The sequence below is a fragment of the Cryptomeria japonica genome, chromosome 5 (genome assembly GCF_030272615.1).
Source record: "Cryptomeria japonica chromosome 5, Sugi_1.0, whole genome shotgun sequence".
NCBI classification, from domain to species: domain Eukaryota; kingdom Viridiplantae; phylum Streptophyta; class Pinopsida; order Cupressales; family Cupressaceae; genus Cryptomeria; species Cryptomeria japonica.
The window spans coordinates 531,244,442-531,262,933 of record NC_081409.1 but is presented as its reverse complement, the minus strand read 5'-3'; the positions used below and the strand labels follow the sequence as shown (position 1 = coordinate 531,262,933).

The 18,492-nt window shown below is 37.8% G+C and overlaps 2 protein-coding genes across 2 annotated transcripts in view; one reads left to right on the top strand and one right to left on the bottom strand.

Moving 5' to 3' along the window:
- The window catches only part of LOC131069171 (urea-proton symporter DUR3), a 92,577-nt gene extending 83,958 nt beyond the window's left edge, over positions 1-8,619 (top strand). The window contains exon 3 of the mRNA XM_058004528.2: positions 7,344-8,619. Within this exon, the coding sequence (XP_057860511.1) occupies positions 7,344-8,301 (958 nt within the window). The 3' untranslated portion in view covers positions 8,302-8,619. The remainder of the gene's footprint in view (positions 1-7,343) is intronic.
- A 6,876-nt stretch (positions 8,620-15,495) lies between these two features.
- Positions 15,496-18,193, bottom strand: LOC131069160 (uncharacterized). The gene is made up of 4 exons (XM_058004514.1): positions 17,550-18,193; positions 16,733-17,318; positions 15,647-16,483; positions 15,496-15,540 (listed from the first exon to the last, which is right to left on the bottom strand). The coding sequence occupies exons 1-4, from the start codon at positions 18,191-18,193 to the stop codon at positions 15,496-15,498; spliced, it is 2,112 nt and encodes a 703-aa protein (XP_057860497.1).
- Positions 18,194-18,492: the final 299 nt, after the last annotated feature.

The following is an 18,492-nucleotide window of genomic DNA, read 5'->3' as shown; positions in this document are numbered from 1 at the left end:
CCTATCTACCCTTTGCTATACTAAATTTTTACAACGAATAAAAGATAACAGCTCAAAGACTGGAATAATCTATTCTTTCAACACAAAGACAAGAATTAATGCAAGCTCAAAGACTTGCTGCTATTTCTTATCAAACAGTAATTTTTCCTCAAGAATGGACGCAAGCTCAAAGACTTGTTGCTCCCTCAAGAGAGTTTCCTATTTTAATTAATCTTCTCTACTTGCAGCTCAAAGACTTCAAATCAGATTGGACTAAGCTCCTTTAGAAACACTTTGCATAAAAGAGATAAAAAGATTCAAACTCAAACATGTAGCTCAAAGACTCAAAACTTGAGTAATCCTTCTTTATTATTCTTCAAAACCTTCAATTCACATACATAAGCTCAAAAACTTCTTGCTGTAAATTTGGCAGAGTTTTTGCTTGCTTTCCAAAAGATGATAATTACAATGGACCTCTCAAGTATTTATAGAAGAGGAGCCTCGAGAAAAAGGTGGGAGGATCCTAACTAACTTGAGAGATTCTCTCAACCACCAAGACTCATTCAATAAATAACTGAGACTTCATTAACTAAGAGTTACTCTAACTAACTAAGACTTATTCCAACTACAGTCCTAATCGGACACAACTTGTAGTTGCCTTACATGTAATTACAAAAGTGCAAGTAATGTGTAACTTGCATTTTACAAAAAATACTTTTACATGTAACTTGTCAAAACAAAATTACAACTAAAAATTACAAAAGAGGGAAAATCCAACTAAGTGTTGAAAACACTTAAGTTGCATTTTGTGAAGACATGAATCCTTGAAATTTCCGGATGCTCGCTTGTAGTTCCTCGGGATTCGGTTCATGGGTGTTCTTGGCAACAACCATAGTCTTCACAATAGTGTCGTGACAACGGAGGAGCGCGGAATTGTTTTTATCCAGGATAGACTGGATTTCATGCAAAAAGGCTTGATATTTCGTCAATGCTTGAATTGAAGCTGCCGAGAATTGTTCGCTCCTCCATTCATTATGAATCCTCATCTGTAAATCAGCAAGAACTTCTTCTTCTGGAATCAGCTCTCCATCCTAACTTACTATATTGCAAGAGGCCCTTTCACAATGTGAGACAATACCTCAATAAACTTCATCCCGAAATCTCCTTGCTTCATCCCGAAATCTCCTTGCATCACCAATCTCCTCAATGAGGGATTTAAGAACAAGGGTCTTGTTTTCCATGAGTTCTTCAAATTCCAAGTACATGACCCTGGAAGAGATGATGACGTGCTCCTGCAAAATACTCAGCTGTTGTTGGGGCATGGTACGCCAGATTGCCAAACTTTTCTCAACACTTTCCAGATTCTTTTTGAAAGTGTTAGAAGTCTGATCCAGTTTCTCCTCAATGGTTTCCAACTTAGACATTATTTGAAAAATGTCTTTTACCACTTGTACACATTGATCATGAAGCTGATCAACCCAGGAATCCAGTGCTTGTACTTTCTGAGCAGCCCTTTCCACTCCACGAATCGATTCTTGGGAACCAGAAGAACCTATGGAGTTACTCCTTTCAGTAGCAGGTTTTGTGATTTTATGAATGGCTGCCATAAGCTGTCGGTTTTCCTCTTCTAGTTTGTCTTTCTTCGCAAGGAGATCGTCACACCTTTGCACCAGTGAAGCAACAGAAAACTGAGCATCATGTTTAATGACCTCATGTGTTTACTTGCCCAATTCTACCCTTGTAACCTTATAATCAGCAGCTGACATTTCATCAAGTGGTTTATCTGCAATAGGTTCCACAATTTCAGCTACTTTCATCTTGTTGCTATCAACAGTTACCCTAGAGATAGTCTTGGCCTTCTTAGCAACTTTGGATCTAGACTGTTTGAGTTGCTGGTAGTCAAAGGCATCAGGTGAGATCTCTTGCTTCTTCCTTTTCGGGGTGAAAGAACTAAGCCATGGAGGCAAAGTCATCAACTCACTTCCAGTAGCAGCCGTAGGCGAAGGAGAAGCAGTTTTTGTTTGAATTACTGTGGTCACCCTAGGAGGAATATCTGTTTGAACAGCAACCACGGTTTGCTCGGTTACCAATGGACATGAAGATTGCCTCATGAATTCTTCAAAACCAGAAGTGGAAGTATCAATTTCTGATAACTGAATGCAAGTGGGATTATCTTCAGGAACTTTCAACACACTTTCTTGTTGTCGATCAGGAGAAGGTTCGTATGCTGAAATGGGAACTGCATTCTGAGGAGACTCATCTACGAGCAAATCATGAGGAGAAAGAGGCGTCTCAATGGAAACTGGAGGAATGACCTCATGAGGCGAGTCTGAAACTGGAGACTTAGGCACATCGTCAGATTGCTGCCCCTCTTCTGGATTATCCAGATCGATCACCCGAACATGGAACCGTGATTTCTCCTTCCCACGAATAGTCGTCTCCTCAGGAGGAAGCATTACTGCACGACTGACTCGTAACTTGATCCTTGTGCCCGAAGATGAAGCACCCTCCTTGTTATCAATCTAAATCTCATACTTTCGTCCAAGAGGCCCCGTAGAATCATCTTCTTTACCAACCTTGATTTTGATAAGTCTAACAGCATTACTTTTCAGCCATGCGTTAGTGTTGGCCAAGATAGGCTGAAATCTGTCAAGGATGGAGACACACTCCTTGTGTGACCATTGGATCAAAGGAAGTGGAGCTTCCTCAACCCTTCATGAAGTGTATTCAGAATCAAGTATATGCCCGTCGTCGATCATCCCTTGTGGGATATCCGCCAAGTTCAAGTCAACAATTTGCTCAACAGTGAGCCTGCAGTAATCCATCTTCAGAACTTCGGCTTCCGTGCGGAGATCTACCCAAATGTCTTCAATGCGATGGACATGCACAAAGGATTTCTTGATCTTCTCCTTCATACCTCTATAATCAAAATCAGCTCTAGGTTTGAACCTCTTAAGCTTGATTTCCTGCAATTCAGCCTCCATGGCCTTAGCCTTCACAGATGTGACAAGGGAGTATCGACCAATTTTCAATGGGTTTGTGGTAGAGATCCCCATTCCAACCTTGTGTCTAGCAGACTGAAAAGTATGAACAGCCATGATTTGTCTTCCCAACTCCATAAGAATTATCTTATCGGTTGGGTATCTTGGAAGCATGTATGGCTGACCATCATAGCATCGAATCCTCATATAGGTGAAGGTGGGAAATTGCAGGAACAAACACCCACACTCAGACACCTTGACCCATGCCTCATCTGATACTCTTTTGTTCCTGAGATCCATGTCAAACTGACACATGAAATATCCGAAGAATGCATCTTGAACTCTTCTGAAATGCAATCTGCTAGGTTTCAATGGCAACTGGTCATAATATTCCCAAACTGGTATAAGCGAGCGATCACCTTTGGTAGAAAGACCTGGAAAGTGTCTAAGTGATGCTACTAAATATACCAAATAAGAATTCATGAAGAAGGTCATAGTGGTAGGAACTGCTGCAAGTTGTTCGCACAAGGCATCGCCGATGATTTCACCCCATGAAATGTGATGTGACTGTCGTATGAACATAATGAATTGATACATCCATGGCTCAAAGACATTGGAGTGCTCAAGGCCCATCATCCTGCTGAGAAGAGTGATGGTGTCTCCTATCTCCCATTTGAAATCACAACGGTACAACTTTGCCCACCTTGAGAAGGAAGGACGTGGCTCTTGGATCCACCTATTGATGTGTCGCTTGCAATCTTTTTCCCTTTTCACATAATACTCTGCTGCACTTTCTTTGGTGATTTCCATATAAACAGGTGCAGGAGGTATTTTGAAGACCTTCTCGATTGTATCCGCATCAAGACGAATTATAGCTTCACCATCATCATTTTTTATGACTCTCGACTCCTTGTCAAAATGATGGGCGCATGCAAGAACAAACTCAGGTTCTAAGGCAGCCACTGGGAAAGAAGATGCATGATGGATATGGCTGTCCAATAGCCGCTGCAAGTTGTTATCCTGTGGATCTTCTACCCTGTTGATGAATTCTGCCATATCAACGTGCCCTATCTCCGCGTCCCTGATGCGATCCAAAGGAGAAGAAACCTGGGAAGGTGCAACCTCATTCTGATATTTGTCATATTTGTATTTCATTTTCTTTGGAGTTGGAAATGCCGACAAATCTGACATTGATTGTGAACCTGGAATGCTGTGATGAAGACTTAAAAGGGTTAAGGCAACATCATAGTCAGCTGCAAATATCATTCTTCCTTCTTCAAATGGGTAAAACTTTGATTTCTGAATTTCATGGTTTTGAGAGAGGAAGAGGGGAAATATGTAGAAATGGGAAAATCTTGACTTTGACCAATTTCGGATCTTGGGAGAATTTTCGCAAGTATACAAGTTGGAAAGGACATACATGCAATCGGGATTTTAAAACCCGAATACAAGTACACTTGTAAATTCGAAAATGGAGAAATGGATGAAAAATGAGATTTTGACTTGCGGGAAATGATGGAAATGGAAAGTACGGATATGGGGAACATGAATGGATAGAAATGGGAATATCCGGGAAAGTCATTTTCATGAAAATGGGAAGAACTCTTCAACATGTAATCCGGTTTTTAAAACCCGAATTTGCAAGGGAGGGGTATTTCACACTTTTCAACTTGGAATTTTAACAAAAAATGATTAAATTCCTTAACCGTAGGGGAAGAACAAGAATTTCCAGCGAACTTGTAATCGAGATTAAAAATCTCGATTACAAGTAAAGAGGAAATTTTGAGAAGAACAATGCAATTCAACAATTGCATTCCAAGGGGAAGAACAAGAATTTCCTTTCACAAAAACCAATTTTGGGGGAAGAACAACACATGCCAAAAATGCAACTAATAACGAAAAATAAAGAAAACAAGAAAATAATAAAATGAAGGGAAGAAAGGAAAGAGAACATACCTTTCTTAAAAATGCAAATGCTTCTCCAATAATGCAACAATTCTTGGAATGAAGAAGCAAAACCGGTAAAAAGGAGCAATCTGGAAATTCAAACCCTTATCCCGTTTTTTGCAAAAATGCCCCAAACTGATAAATGTAGCAGCAATCCCAATCTTGGAGGACCAAAATGCCAATGAGAGAGTGCATCCAAGTGGATTAGAGCAAAACGCCTAAGGAGGAAGAAGAAGGAATTATGCCAAATGTTGAAAAACGCAGCCAAAGGGAATCACGTGAAAAACGTGGCCACCATTTCAAACTCCAACGACATCATTAAATGACTCGAAAATCCTCCCACCCTCCACGCCTAGGTAGGAAAGGGCAAAACGATTTAGGAGAGTGGAGAAAAAACGCCCAAAAAGTGGATTAAAAGAACCACGTTTTGCTGATTTGGCACCAAAAACCAGTTTCAAAAAACTCTAGGCATCATTAAATGTGTTTGTAAATGCATGAGAATAGGATAGAATCCTAAACGCCTTGCATCTCCAGCAAATTTCCCCAAAAAATCGCTTTGACATCTTCAACAAATCCATTTTCCATGCAAATCAGGTTTTAGAAGACAAATGACAAGTTCGAATTGCCCAAAATGAAGCAAATCGAGTTTTAGAGAGAAAATAACAAGTTTTATTTTCACTTTTTCCACTTACATGCCAAAATTGAGTTTTTTAAGACAAATGACAAGTTTTATTTTTTACTTTTTCACTTATCAAGTCAAAATCGGGTTTTTTTGGACAAATGACAAGTTTAAAATTGTCAAAAATGCACTTGCAAGGCAAAATCGGGGTTTTTTGACCAAACTACAAGTTTAAAATACTTGTAAAAGGGAAATAAAATCCCTATAACAAGTTAGAAACACTTGCACATATGTAATGGGGATTTAAAATCCCTATTACATGTGAAAACCATTAAAGTAGGGGTTTTTTGACCAAACTGCAAGTTTACTTGCAGTTGAGCTAAAAAATCCCTAAAAACTAAAAATGACCAAAAAACAATAAAAAGATAAAAACATCAAAGGGGAAACTTAAAATAAATTACAAGTAACATATTTGAAATAAATGTGCACATGTAATTGGTCAAAAATTCCCCTACAAAGACCAAAACAATGAATATCATTAAAACTTGCAGTTTGAAGAAAATTCTCCACCTGTAGTCGGTGTTTTAAAACCCGAAATTGAAGGAAAGGCATAGCAAACGAACCCAGAATTGGACGAAATTCGAAACGTAGTTCGAGAATGGACTGAGGATTAAGCCAGTCCAAGGATTAGTCGAAATTCTACCTCGGGAAGCATGCCATAGAGTAAATATTTTCATTTTTTCATAAAAATTTCATCGTAGTGGTCCTTCATTTTTGGAAATAAAAATGAGGACAACAATATGTATATGTATAACTATATCAGCACCACCACCCCGCCACCCCCCCCGCCGCCGTCCCCCCCGCCGTCCCCCAACTTAGGCCCTTGGTCCCCCCGTCCCGGAAACGTGTCCCGCCCGTCCCCCCGTCCCCAACGCCCATGGAACACTGGTTACATTAGACGATAACAACTGCGAGCTAGAGAAGATCCAGAAGGCATGACTGCGAAACTGCTGGCATGTGAATAGGGGGAGGAAAGAGGTGAGGAATAACCTACACTACTATGTCATAAAAAGATATTATTAATATGATTTGATAGGAATGAAATAAATATAGAAGATTGTCCAATTATCCTGGTTTCATAGTAAGGCAGAGCTGCCACTATCATGACCTGGGTTCAAGCCTCACCAATGTTAAAGAGGATGTGATAAAGTAGCCCACAAACATGAGGCTGGGTGCAAGTCTGGTGGAAGACTCCACGGATGTGGCATAGTAAGGTACTCTAAGATTGATGGTGCATTCCCCTTATTTAGCTGACGAGGAGTTAGTGAAAATAGAAACCTCCAATCAGCAATGCATTGAGAAAGAGGTGGCTAAATATTGGAAAGGATTTGATGGCCACCATTGGAAAGAAATAGACAGAGCAGAGAGAGGTTCAAATAGTCCATGGAAACGTACAATGAACTATGCATTGAATTTTTTCTCCTCTAGGATCCATTTTTATTTTTAATTTAATGTTTTGCTGCACTCAATTTTAGAGTCTTTCTCAACGAATCTCAAAGTTGCATGTTGGTTTTTCTCTTAACAAAAAATCTTTTGTTTTGAATTTAACTCCAAGCTCTTTAGCAAGAATTAGAAAACAAATGAATGAAACAACACAAAGATTTTGCAATTATTCTTTGGCTATGTGTATGATTTTACATTTTCCATGGTTTTGAACTTTTTCAGACATGTTTGGAATCTCAAAATTTGGCAAACTTTCAAGCTGCCCTACTTTTCAAACACAGTAAAAATGCTGATTCCCATTTTATGCAATGCAGGGCAGTGACATCTGCTGGTTCCTCGGAGCTCATTGCAGTGTCTTCACTATGCACATATGACATCTACCGAACTTATATCAATCCCAACGCCAATGGGAAGCAGATCCTCAAAGTCTCCAGGGCAGTGGTTCTCACATTTGGATGCCTTATGGGTGTCCTGGCAGTGGTACTGAACAAGGCTGGAATCTCCTTGGAATGGATGTACTTAGCCATGGGAGTGCTTATTGGTTCAGCTGTAATGCCCATAACTTTCCTACTCCTATGGAGCAAAGCCAATTCAGTGGGAGCAATAGCAGGAACAATAGGAGGTTGTATATTGGGCATAAGCACATGGCTCTCCGTGACAAGTATAGAATATGGAAGGGTAAATCTTGATACAACAGGAAGGAATGCACCCATGCTTGCTGGGAACCTGGTGTCAATACTATCAGGGGGGCTAATTCATGCAGTCTGTAGTTTTCTTTGGCCCCAAAACTATGACTGGGAAACAACCAAATGTATTACTATGGTGGAGATGGATGAGATATGCTTGCCTGCAGAAGAATATGAGGAGGAAAGGCTGAGGAGAGCCAAAATATGGATTGTCAAGTGGGGCATAGGATTTACTGTTGTAATTGTGGTTTTGTGGCCCATTCTCTCACTCCCAGCTAAAGTTTTCAGCTCGGGTTACTTCACATTCTGGGCTGTCGTCTCCATTGCTTGGGGTAGTATTGCTTCCCTGGTCATTATCATACTTCCTTTGATTGAAAGCAGGGGGACTGTTGGGACTGTGCTGTTGGGCATGTTTACAAATGATAGTGTTGTGGAAAGGCTTGAGGAAATAAATTCCAGACTCTCAGCAATTTTGCAAGCAATGCCTGAAGCAGAGAGACTATATTTGCTCGAAAAGGAAAGGATCAACAGAGGACAAGTGATGGATGCATTCAATGTTGATTATGCAAATCCAAATCAGCTCTGAATATGTGAAAACGAGAGATGGTTAGATTCAAATTTATATTTAAAATGAATGAACTTCGGGGTAACCGTGTATAGTTATATCGGACGTGTATACTGCCAGATCTTCAACAATAACACCATCTATATAAAAGGGGAATGAGGAAATAAAGAAACGTAAATGGTTAATGGGAAGGCAGATAGAACAGCCCAGCATAAATGATGAAATCAATAGTAATGTATTTCATTAGTTCCTGTGCTAGCCTGGCAGTTATAAGAATAAGGTTTGTTGTATTTTATTTCATGGACGACTCGTTAATTAAAGGTTATTGTTTTTGTTGCCCTTTTTTATGTTTGAAGAGATGCGCATTTTTTCCTCAACCAGTAATAGCCAAAATGTGATTTATTTCCATGGCTATTAGTTGAAAATTTAAGTTTTGTTTTCTACGGACAACTTTTTCATAGGAGAGCAAGAACAATAATACTCAAATCTCATTTACAGAATGGTAAGTAACTAATTAATGCAATGATTATCAGTTATATTAGGAAAAATACCTTGAATGGAGAGTGAATAAGAAAACTTGTGCATTAGAGACTCGTTGGACGAGGGCAAGTGTAGTGAGGATGGGGACACACTCGGGTCTGAATCTTGTCAGATAAGATTTGTAAAATGTAACTTTGTTCTTAATTATTCTAGTCATTCAACAATTCTTGTGTCCTTTGTTGTATAAGGAATTCCGAATTAACAAAGCATCTTTCATTAGGATCATAACTTTTTTTCCAAAGAGTGAATAAGCATTTCAACCTCTCTCAGATTTAAGTTCTTTATTTTAATTGAAGCTTTAATTGAAGCACTCCAAGATCAGACAAATATTTAGATACTTCAAATGTATACACATTATAATTTATATACCAAATGCTAAACTTATTATGTGAAAAATCATTTTTTTTTTGCGAAAGTTGTATCCGTCTTTTGTAAAATTAATTGTTTTTCTATTGATTGTAGTGGGATAAATATGTATTAATCTTTAAAGATAAAAGTCAGTCTATTTCTTCTTTAAAGATAGATATGAAATACATAATGAAGATGTAGGAGCTTGTTTTTTATTAAGGTAAACGGGTTTTACAGGGACCCGAAACCCAAAGTTTTACAACCAAAAGAACAGTCACAAAACAGACCAAAACCAACAGCTAACCAGCAGGCGAAATAGGGGTCGAGCCCACAAAGTAAAAAAACTACAAAAAACAAGCTATGCACAAAACAAAACACCAACACCCTATTGGAAAGAGTGCACCAATTCCGAGTTCTTCTGGATCATCTTCCGATTTATGTCTTCAAGCTCTTCCATAATGAACTTGGAGGTACCTTGCTCCTGATTCCTGCTTCTGGTTCTAGTATACGGTCTCGTCATAGTCTGAGAACCCATTCCTTGCACACTCGAATCTTGTAATTTCTTCTTCTGTTTAGTCTCCAATGGCGGGATGCTGGATAAAGACCGAGCTTTGTGATCAACAATCATCGCATTTACCTTCTTGAGGCCCTCCGCACTGCTATTCATTGCTTCCTTATTAATGTCCACTAAATTCCTCAAGCTCCCTTTTATTTCTTCCAAGCTTGATTCCAGATAACCAATTCTACTCTCATGGTCAATCTTCATAGTCTCCACATCTTCAGTTAATTTTTGTGTCATCTGGAGCAGCTTATCAGTTTTAGTTGGCTTAGGGTTATCGGTAAATGTATCAATGATACCCTTGATACCCTATTTCAGCATGTTAATTTCCTTACCAACCCGAAGGAAACAATTCTCTTGCCCACTAACATAATTTGGATTAGCTTCTCCACCATCGAGTCGATAGTGGCCATCCCCTGTTTCCCTTGGTCAACATTAATAGGGATGTCAAGTTTAATTTCTCGTTCCTTTCCCTTGTTGTCACCATACTTCCCCGACAGTGTCTTTTTTTATTTTGGAGGGTTAGAATCCTGCGGTTTGGCTCCAAGAGTCTTATACTTACTAGCCACCCATCTAAGATGTTTGTTCCTCCTCCTACTGCTAGTCCCAGGGGTCATGTGGGTGGGACCCTCCTCTTGAGTGGGACAATAGTCAGGGTCTTCTGAAATCTTACCATCCTGCCAATCCATGGCCATTCCACTCTCCTCTCCCTCCATTTCCGTATCCAACACCACTTGAATGTAATTCTTGACTTTTAGAACATTCAAAATTCTCAACTTAAAAGTTAAACCAAGAAATGGTTTGTATATTATTTTTGTATGGTACCTTGGTGTTAAACTAATTTTTTCACTCTCATTCTTTCAAACATAATTTTTTTTTTTTTTTTTTAAATAGCCCATTGCCCATTCAAAATGTATATTCTCATTCCAACATTCAATCTAGAAAGTCACCATATTTCTCAATATCTCTTTTGCTTCACAAACCAATACAATATTCTAATTTATTTAGATGGAGAAACACCATAAAATATATTAAGATGGCATTTAGGAGGCATTTAATTCTATGAACCACTTGTTAATTGAGAGAAAGAGAAGATAAAAATATAAATCTTTACTTTTTCTATTGGCGGAGTTTCTATATTTTCTTACTTGGTGAATCTTGTATCCTTATTTTAATTAGGAGTAAAGCTTGTTTCCTTTACTTTAAGTATTGTCTATTTTCAATATAATTTATACCTTAAGAATTTAATTATCCCATACAATGATTACAATTTCAAAGGCTTTTGATTATATTAGAACTATTATATATTGTAAATATCAATATTAGTGTTGATTAATTTAGAATAATTATTAATTGATTGATGTATTAATAAAAAAATAAACTTATCTCCCTCAAAATTGTATATAAAAAACAATATGCATTTCAATAATGTTACCTATTTTTTTAGAGAAGAATCTACATATAATTTATCATCTTGTAGTTCAATTAGGTAAGATATACTGTATTATACTGCAATCATGCCAATGACATCTTATCTTTGTAAGAAAATTGAAAATTTAATGTCTTCAACAATATTATTATAGGCTAGAAAAATTTATAATATCATGACACATTTTACAATCAAGAAAAAGATTCTTACAATAATGGTTAACTTTTAAATGTTGGAGTTTTTGGAATTTGTTTGTAGAGGATAAAAAGTTGTCTAACAAATTTCTTTATGGGCACTTTAGTGCATAATGAAAAAGTATTTGATTAATAAATATTAATTTATGAGAATAAAGATCTTGAAACTAACAAAAATGAAGTAGTTAAGACAAATAATTGATATAAAGAACCATTGATTAGAAGTTACAATTGTTAGGAAAGTATTTTCATTCAATATCTTTTTAAATGATAAAGAATTAATAGAGATTCCTACGAGATGTGAAATAATAGAGAAAAACAATTGAACAAAGTACATGGTAGGTTTGGCATTAAAATTGTTAGGCATGGCAATTTTCATAGGCCTTCCTCATTGCTTGTCATTAAATTAGAACTTGATGTTGATAATGATAATTATATAGGTGGTGTATTCAAACCATTGTTGGTAGCATGTCTTGTGCAAGATTGACTTTTAGACCATGAGATAGGTTTCATTGTTTAAATTGGCTTATAGTTCACATAGGTTGGTTTGAATATATGTTCTTTAAGTGGAAACTAATCTACCTCAATCTCTATTATAGGACAACTAAACTAATCTCCATCAATCTCTATTTTACTTAGAGAAGGGCTCTTGGTAAGATGCAAATAGTTGGGGGCATTGGGTCGATTTTCTACATTGTGGCATTGTTATTGTGCTTGATTGTAATTTTCTATTTGAGTTAGTATATTTGTCTTGATTGTAGTAAATTTTCATGATTAGTATTCAATATATATAAAGATGGTAAAAAATTAGCTAGGAAGGATAAGAATCATAAGGGATATATGTCCCTAATGTAATAATATAAAGATAGTAAAAAATTAGAGAGGGATTAAAAGAAAGGATATAAGAAGATATTGAAAAATAAAAAAATAAAGAAAAATGAAGTAGATAATATATTAAGGACTAGGTATTTGATAATTTAATCTATAAATAGATAAATGAATATACACCAAAGCTAAGTGCATTACATTATATATTATAGAGTATAAATAATTATATTTTATTATTTATAAACTCACTTATCTTATTATAGTTTATACATTTCATCAAAAAGAATTGACTATTCTTAAATTATAACCATTGCGGTAATTACAACTTGTAGAATATTAGGATTCACAACTCAAATGTTTGAATCTTTTTTTCTTGCCAACAAACACAAATAAAAAATAACAAAACTTAGTAATGCTTGAAATTATAGCACCATTGAGTTAGGTAGTAGTAGAAATTATGAAGGTAATATGAAGTATTTACTATAATTTTCATAGCTATAGAAAGAAACTAATGTCTTATCATATTTATACCACATTCAAGTTTTTTACGACAAGTCTGGTAAGAAGTTCAATTACAACTGTTACTTTCAGCCTTCTATTGTCTTGCTCGTAATGGTGTAATGAAGTTCTAATTTTGGTTCTTATTCTAATCTTTTGACTATCTCTTATATAACTGATTGAGTTTTTTAGTGTCTTATTGATAGTCTTTAAACTACCCCTCAACATTATATCTTTATTTATTTATTTATTTTGATAAAAGTGGATGAACCACTGAAATTATATTAAATCTTTATATTTTTTTACATGGTGTCTGGTTCAATGAGCATTGAAGGGAAAGAACCGGTAAGAAAACCCTTCAGTATTGCTCAAGAGAACAAAAGCCTATCTACCCATTACAAAAGCCCATAAGCATCCCAAATAAAAACCCCCCAGTTACATAGCCAACCACATTAGATATAAAGGAAGCTGCGAGAACCAATGAAGAAGAGAACATCCCAAAATGAAGCCACCACTGCCTAAACATAAGCAGTGCCATCACCCCAATAACCAATCTGTCTATGCACCACATGAATCCAAGGCTCTGAAGAGAACAAAACACAAAGCTAGAAGGGAACCAAGAAAAAACAATCCTGTCAGCATAAAAATGGTGAGCAAACATATGCCCATCCATATAAGAAGCAGAGAAGGATGATGAACACCCACAGGAAGTAGGATGAGACCAATCCACAAAATAGTCCATAGCAAAAACCATAATAGTAACAACAGGATAAGAAACCATTTGCACCACCATATAAACGACACTTTCCAGTTCCTCAAAAAATGCCACCAACCACAGATTTTGCCAAGAACTCTCCAAACAATGCAGAGCATTTGTGTTAGAAAGAAAATACAAAGATAGAATGAATGCCATATTTGCACACATCCGGAATATAACAAAGAACAGGATAACTGGATCATGATTATCTTTTCATCATAAGAGAAAACACCAAGCAAGAGGCTACACACCAAAAGATGAAACTACCTCATATCTCACAACAATCCCAATCATTAAAACAACTCCTTAAATAGCAGAACGCCCACAATGCGAAATGATTCAAAAGAAGGACCAAATCCAACCATTATGATACGAAACCTCATGGCAAAGTCACCCACTTCCGACCGTAAAGATAAATGATTACCAAAAAAGCAGAGGATCAAAAACAAATATAACTTAACAGACCCTTGCCACGAAACTAATGATTAGCATGAAATGAGTGGAGATGAAGTAAGGTCGATACCAAAAACAGTCCCCAAGATATCCAATGGAAACCGAGATATCCATCTACAATGATATCCACAGAAACCAATCATGCAGCCACATAGGACAAGACAATAACAATCCAAAAGCCCATTCAATACCAAAACTGCCAGCCGATCATAAGTTGACCCACTTCTGACCATAAAGAAAAATGATTACCAAAAAAAAGCAGACGATCTAACATTTATAACTTACCAAGCACCTGTCATAAAGCTAAAGATTAATATAAAGAAAGGCCAAAACCAAAAAAGTCTCCTAAATATCAAATGGAAACGAAGATATCCATCAACAAAGATATCCATAATACCCAAAAATGCAGCCCCACAGAACAAAATGATAACCAACCCAAAGCTCATCCAATACCAAAATTGCCAGCCGAGCATAAAATTGCCCCTCCATCCTCCATACTTAATGAGGAGCTACTACCAAATATAGCTACAACAGAGATGTTGCCATAAGGCAGGACAACATCCCCCCTATAGCCATATAGGGAAGTGAAAAACCTCACAAAGCATGGAGAAGGGAGAGAACAATCGAATAAAGGAAAGCTCAATCTAATAGAAGTAGCCACAACAAACTCTCTACTTAATGAGGAGATTCTCCCAGTAAATGTCAACAACAAAGATATTGCCCTGAAGACCAACACCTTCATTATAGGCACTTACGAAAGAAAAACCACACCAAGTATAGGGAATGAAGGAGGTTTCTGAATGGAAGGTCTGCTAAGAAAGAAACTTCATGCAAGAAACAGGAATGTCCGAAGGAGCAACTTCTATATAATCAACACCCTCAACAATAGCCTTGTTTGCTAGAAAATCCGCAAAGACATTGATCTCTCTGAAATAGTGAGAGATAGAGAAAGTGGAAAAGCCTTTTAACTGCAGAAGAATGTGATCTAAAAAATACTGCAAGTGCCAAGAGAGACATTTTTTGCTAATAACCGTCTGAAAGACCAGCATTGAGTCACCTTCAATAACAATATCTTTAATGTTTAATGAAAGAGCGAGATCAAGCCCAAAGGATAAAGCCTGGAACTCAACCACATTATTAGTGCCTTGACCAATATATTTTCCCACTGCTTTGATGATCCTTGAAGAATGATAAAAAATAATTACACCAACACCAGGCCTCCCTGGATTCCCCTTAGAATCCCCGTCAAACTGAAGTTTGAATGAAGGAAAGGGAGGAGGACTCCATTTAGCCATCTTGCGCTTAACAAAAGAAGAGAGTCCATCTGATATAGCCCCATGGGAAGGCATCAAATGAAGCGAAGACCATCTCCAAGTGACCCAATTATCCCAATGAGAAAAAGACCTAAGGTGATCTAAATTTTTATGGATGAGAGAAAGCACCACCTCACTAATGGAGATTTGGATTTTACCAATTACATCAGTCAGGGTAGCAGATTTATGTTTGAAGATTCTAGAATTCCTTTCAAGCTAGAGATTCCAGACCACCAGAGATGGGCCGACAACCCAAAAAGATGAGTAGAACGAAGAGGGAAACAACAAGGGCTAGGTCATGAATTGCGAGAATAGATTCGAGCAAAGAGCAGAAGACCATCCTAGCATACCAAATAGCCAATACCAACATTCAGTAGCAAATGGACATAACAAGAAAAGGTGATCCATCGATTCCATACAATAACCACAAAAAACACAAGGAAATACTGTTGTAATCCCAAGTCTGTCCAATCGCATCCTAGTAAGGACTTTATCTTGGACTGCCAACCAAGCAAACGCCCCTGCCTTTGGAAGACAAGCAAAATGCCAAAAAAGCTTAATAGGCCAACAAGAGGGTAAAGAGGGCTGAACCAAAGAATTATACCCATCTTTTATTGAATAGGAACCTGCAACATTCTTAACCCAGACCAAAGAGTCTTCCTTATTATGAAAAACTAGAGGTCTTTTATGAAGTTCTTCCACAAAAGCAAGAATAAGATCGTTATCAATAGACAAGGGAGGGATATCCTTCCATTTAGCCACTAAACATGGACCTGAGGAGATAATGTTAAAATAATCTGCAACAAGAGGCCCCCAAAGATCCGATAGAATACCAGGCAAAGGGGACCAGTCACGAATAGCTGAAAGAGCGGGATGCCCATTCCAAACTTCATCCCAGAACCCGGCCTTTTCCCCACTATGGACAACCCAAGATAAATGTGGTAAGACAACCTTCCTACAAGAAACCAAAAAATTCCAGAACGCAAAACCCTTCGGAAGAGATGTTGTAGTAAAAATCCTTTCTCTGGATGCTCCCCTTAAATACTTAGTGAGCATGATGGAAGCCCATTTACTATGAGGGTCTGCATATAACTTCCAAATCAATTTCGCCCCCAACGCTTTATTTTGAACGACTAAATCACGAATACCCGCACCCCCCAGCTCTTTGGGACGACAAATTTTATCCCAAGCAAGAAGAGGGATCTTCTTTCTACCTCCCAAGTTATCATTCCAAAGGAAGGACCTAAGGGAAACCTTAATGTCCTTAATGACTTGAGAGGGAGCCTGCAGGATAGACATCAAATATGTAGGGATGGCATTCAAAACTGATTTGATTAAAAGGATCTTACCAGCCATTGTAAGCCACTTGTGGTTCTAGGAGGAAATTTTGGAGGTTATTGAATGAACAACTTTATCCCAAAAGGAGGCCTTCTCTGACCCCAGAAAGAAAGGAATGCCCAAGTACATACACGGAAAAGTCCCTACTTGGAAACTCCAAAAGCAGGCAAGTTTGTCCCTAACTAGAGGGGAGACATTCACGAAAAAGACTTTGGACTTCTGATTATTAACTTTTTGTCCAGAAAAAGCAGCATAATCAGAGATAATTTTCTTAATAACTCGAGCTTCCCTCAGAGAGGCCACCCCAAACAGAAGCGGGTCATTAGCAAACAAGCAATGAGATTGTGAAGAAGGGAGGCCATCCACTCTGATGCCTGACCATAGACCAGATGACGTAGCATTAGAGATGGCCCTGCTTAATGCTTCCGCCAAAAGAATAAACAAAAAAGGAGACAAGGGATCCCCTTGCCTAATTCCCCGGGAGGAAGCAAAGAACCTCGAGGGAGAACCATTAATCAAAACTGAAAAGTGGGTAGAGGATATACATGAAAACACCCACTTGACCCAGCAACGTGAAAACCCCAAACGATACAAAACCGCCACAAGGGACTGCCAATTAACACGATCATAAGTCTTAAGCATGTCTAGTTTAAGAATCATGGCTGGGACCTTTTGCTGAGATATGGAGTGCATAATTTCATGAGCTACAATCGCACCTTCAAATGTCTCCCGACTAGGCACAAAACCACCCTGCTCCAACGAAATTATCCAAGGAAGGAGCCTAGAAAGCCTAACCGAAATTGCCTTAGTAAAATTTTTACATAAGGTGGTACACAAGGCAATCGGACGAAAGTCCGAAAAAGAGGTAGGGTTATCCACTTTCGGAATAATAGCAATAAGAGTGGTGTTAAGTTATCTCAATATCGACCTATTTCTTATGGATTCCTCCAAGGCTAACAACACATCATTTCCTATAAAGTCCCAACACTTTTGAAAGAATAAAGTCGTAAACCCATCCAGTCCCGGTGCCTTTTTCGGATGCATGGAAAAGACTGTCTCTTTCAGTTCAGCCAATGAAAAGGGGGCCATAAGCATCTTATTATCCTCTTGAGATACTAAAGGAGGGATCAAGTTCACAAACTCATTATCTACCACCACCGGCTCCGCTGTAAGAAGAGACTTAAAGAACCTAACAGCTTCGGCAGCAATATCATCCTCATCAACCAGACTGTTGCCATTAGAGTCAATAATACAGGAGATCCAATTACGAAGTCTCTTAAGCTTAGAAGAGGAGTGAAAGAATTTAGTATTTCTATCGCCTTCGGAAAGCCAAAGGTCTCTAGACTTCTGCCTCCAATAAGATTCTTCCCTAGCCAAGATCTTACTCAATTGAAGATTCAACAACTTTAGCTTATCATACAATAAGGGGGACATACCTGAAGCAACAATGTTCTTATTAAGCTGCTCAATTTCTTCCTGGATCCTGGCCTTTTCTCCAAAGATATTCTTAAAATGCATCACATTCCAATCCTTAATCCTTAACTTTAAAAAGCTCAGTTTCTTAACAAGCCGAAACATCCGAGACCCAGGAAAAAATGGAGCCGAACTCCACCATTGTTTAAGTGAAGGTAAAAACGATCGGTCCCTAAACCACATTGGCTCAAACTTAAAAGGTAACTTCCTAGGAGCCCTATCCTCAAAAATAGTAAACAGAATAGGGAAATGATCAGAGTCAGTGAAGGGGAGAATTGAGGACACAAAATCTTGTCCCGAATTGAACCAATTATCCGAAACCAAAAAACGATCCAGCCTTTCAGAAATTTGACAAAAGTCTCTTCGCATGTTGGTCCATGTAAATGACCCATTAAGAGGTTTACAATCAACCAGATTCAAAGAATGAATAAAGTTGCAAAATTCTGACATAGAATGCTTATTAGGGATGATTCCCCTAGCCT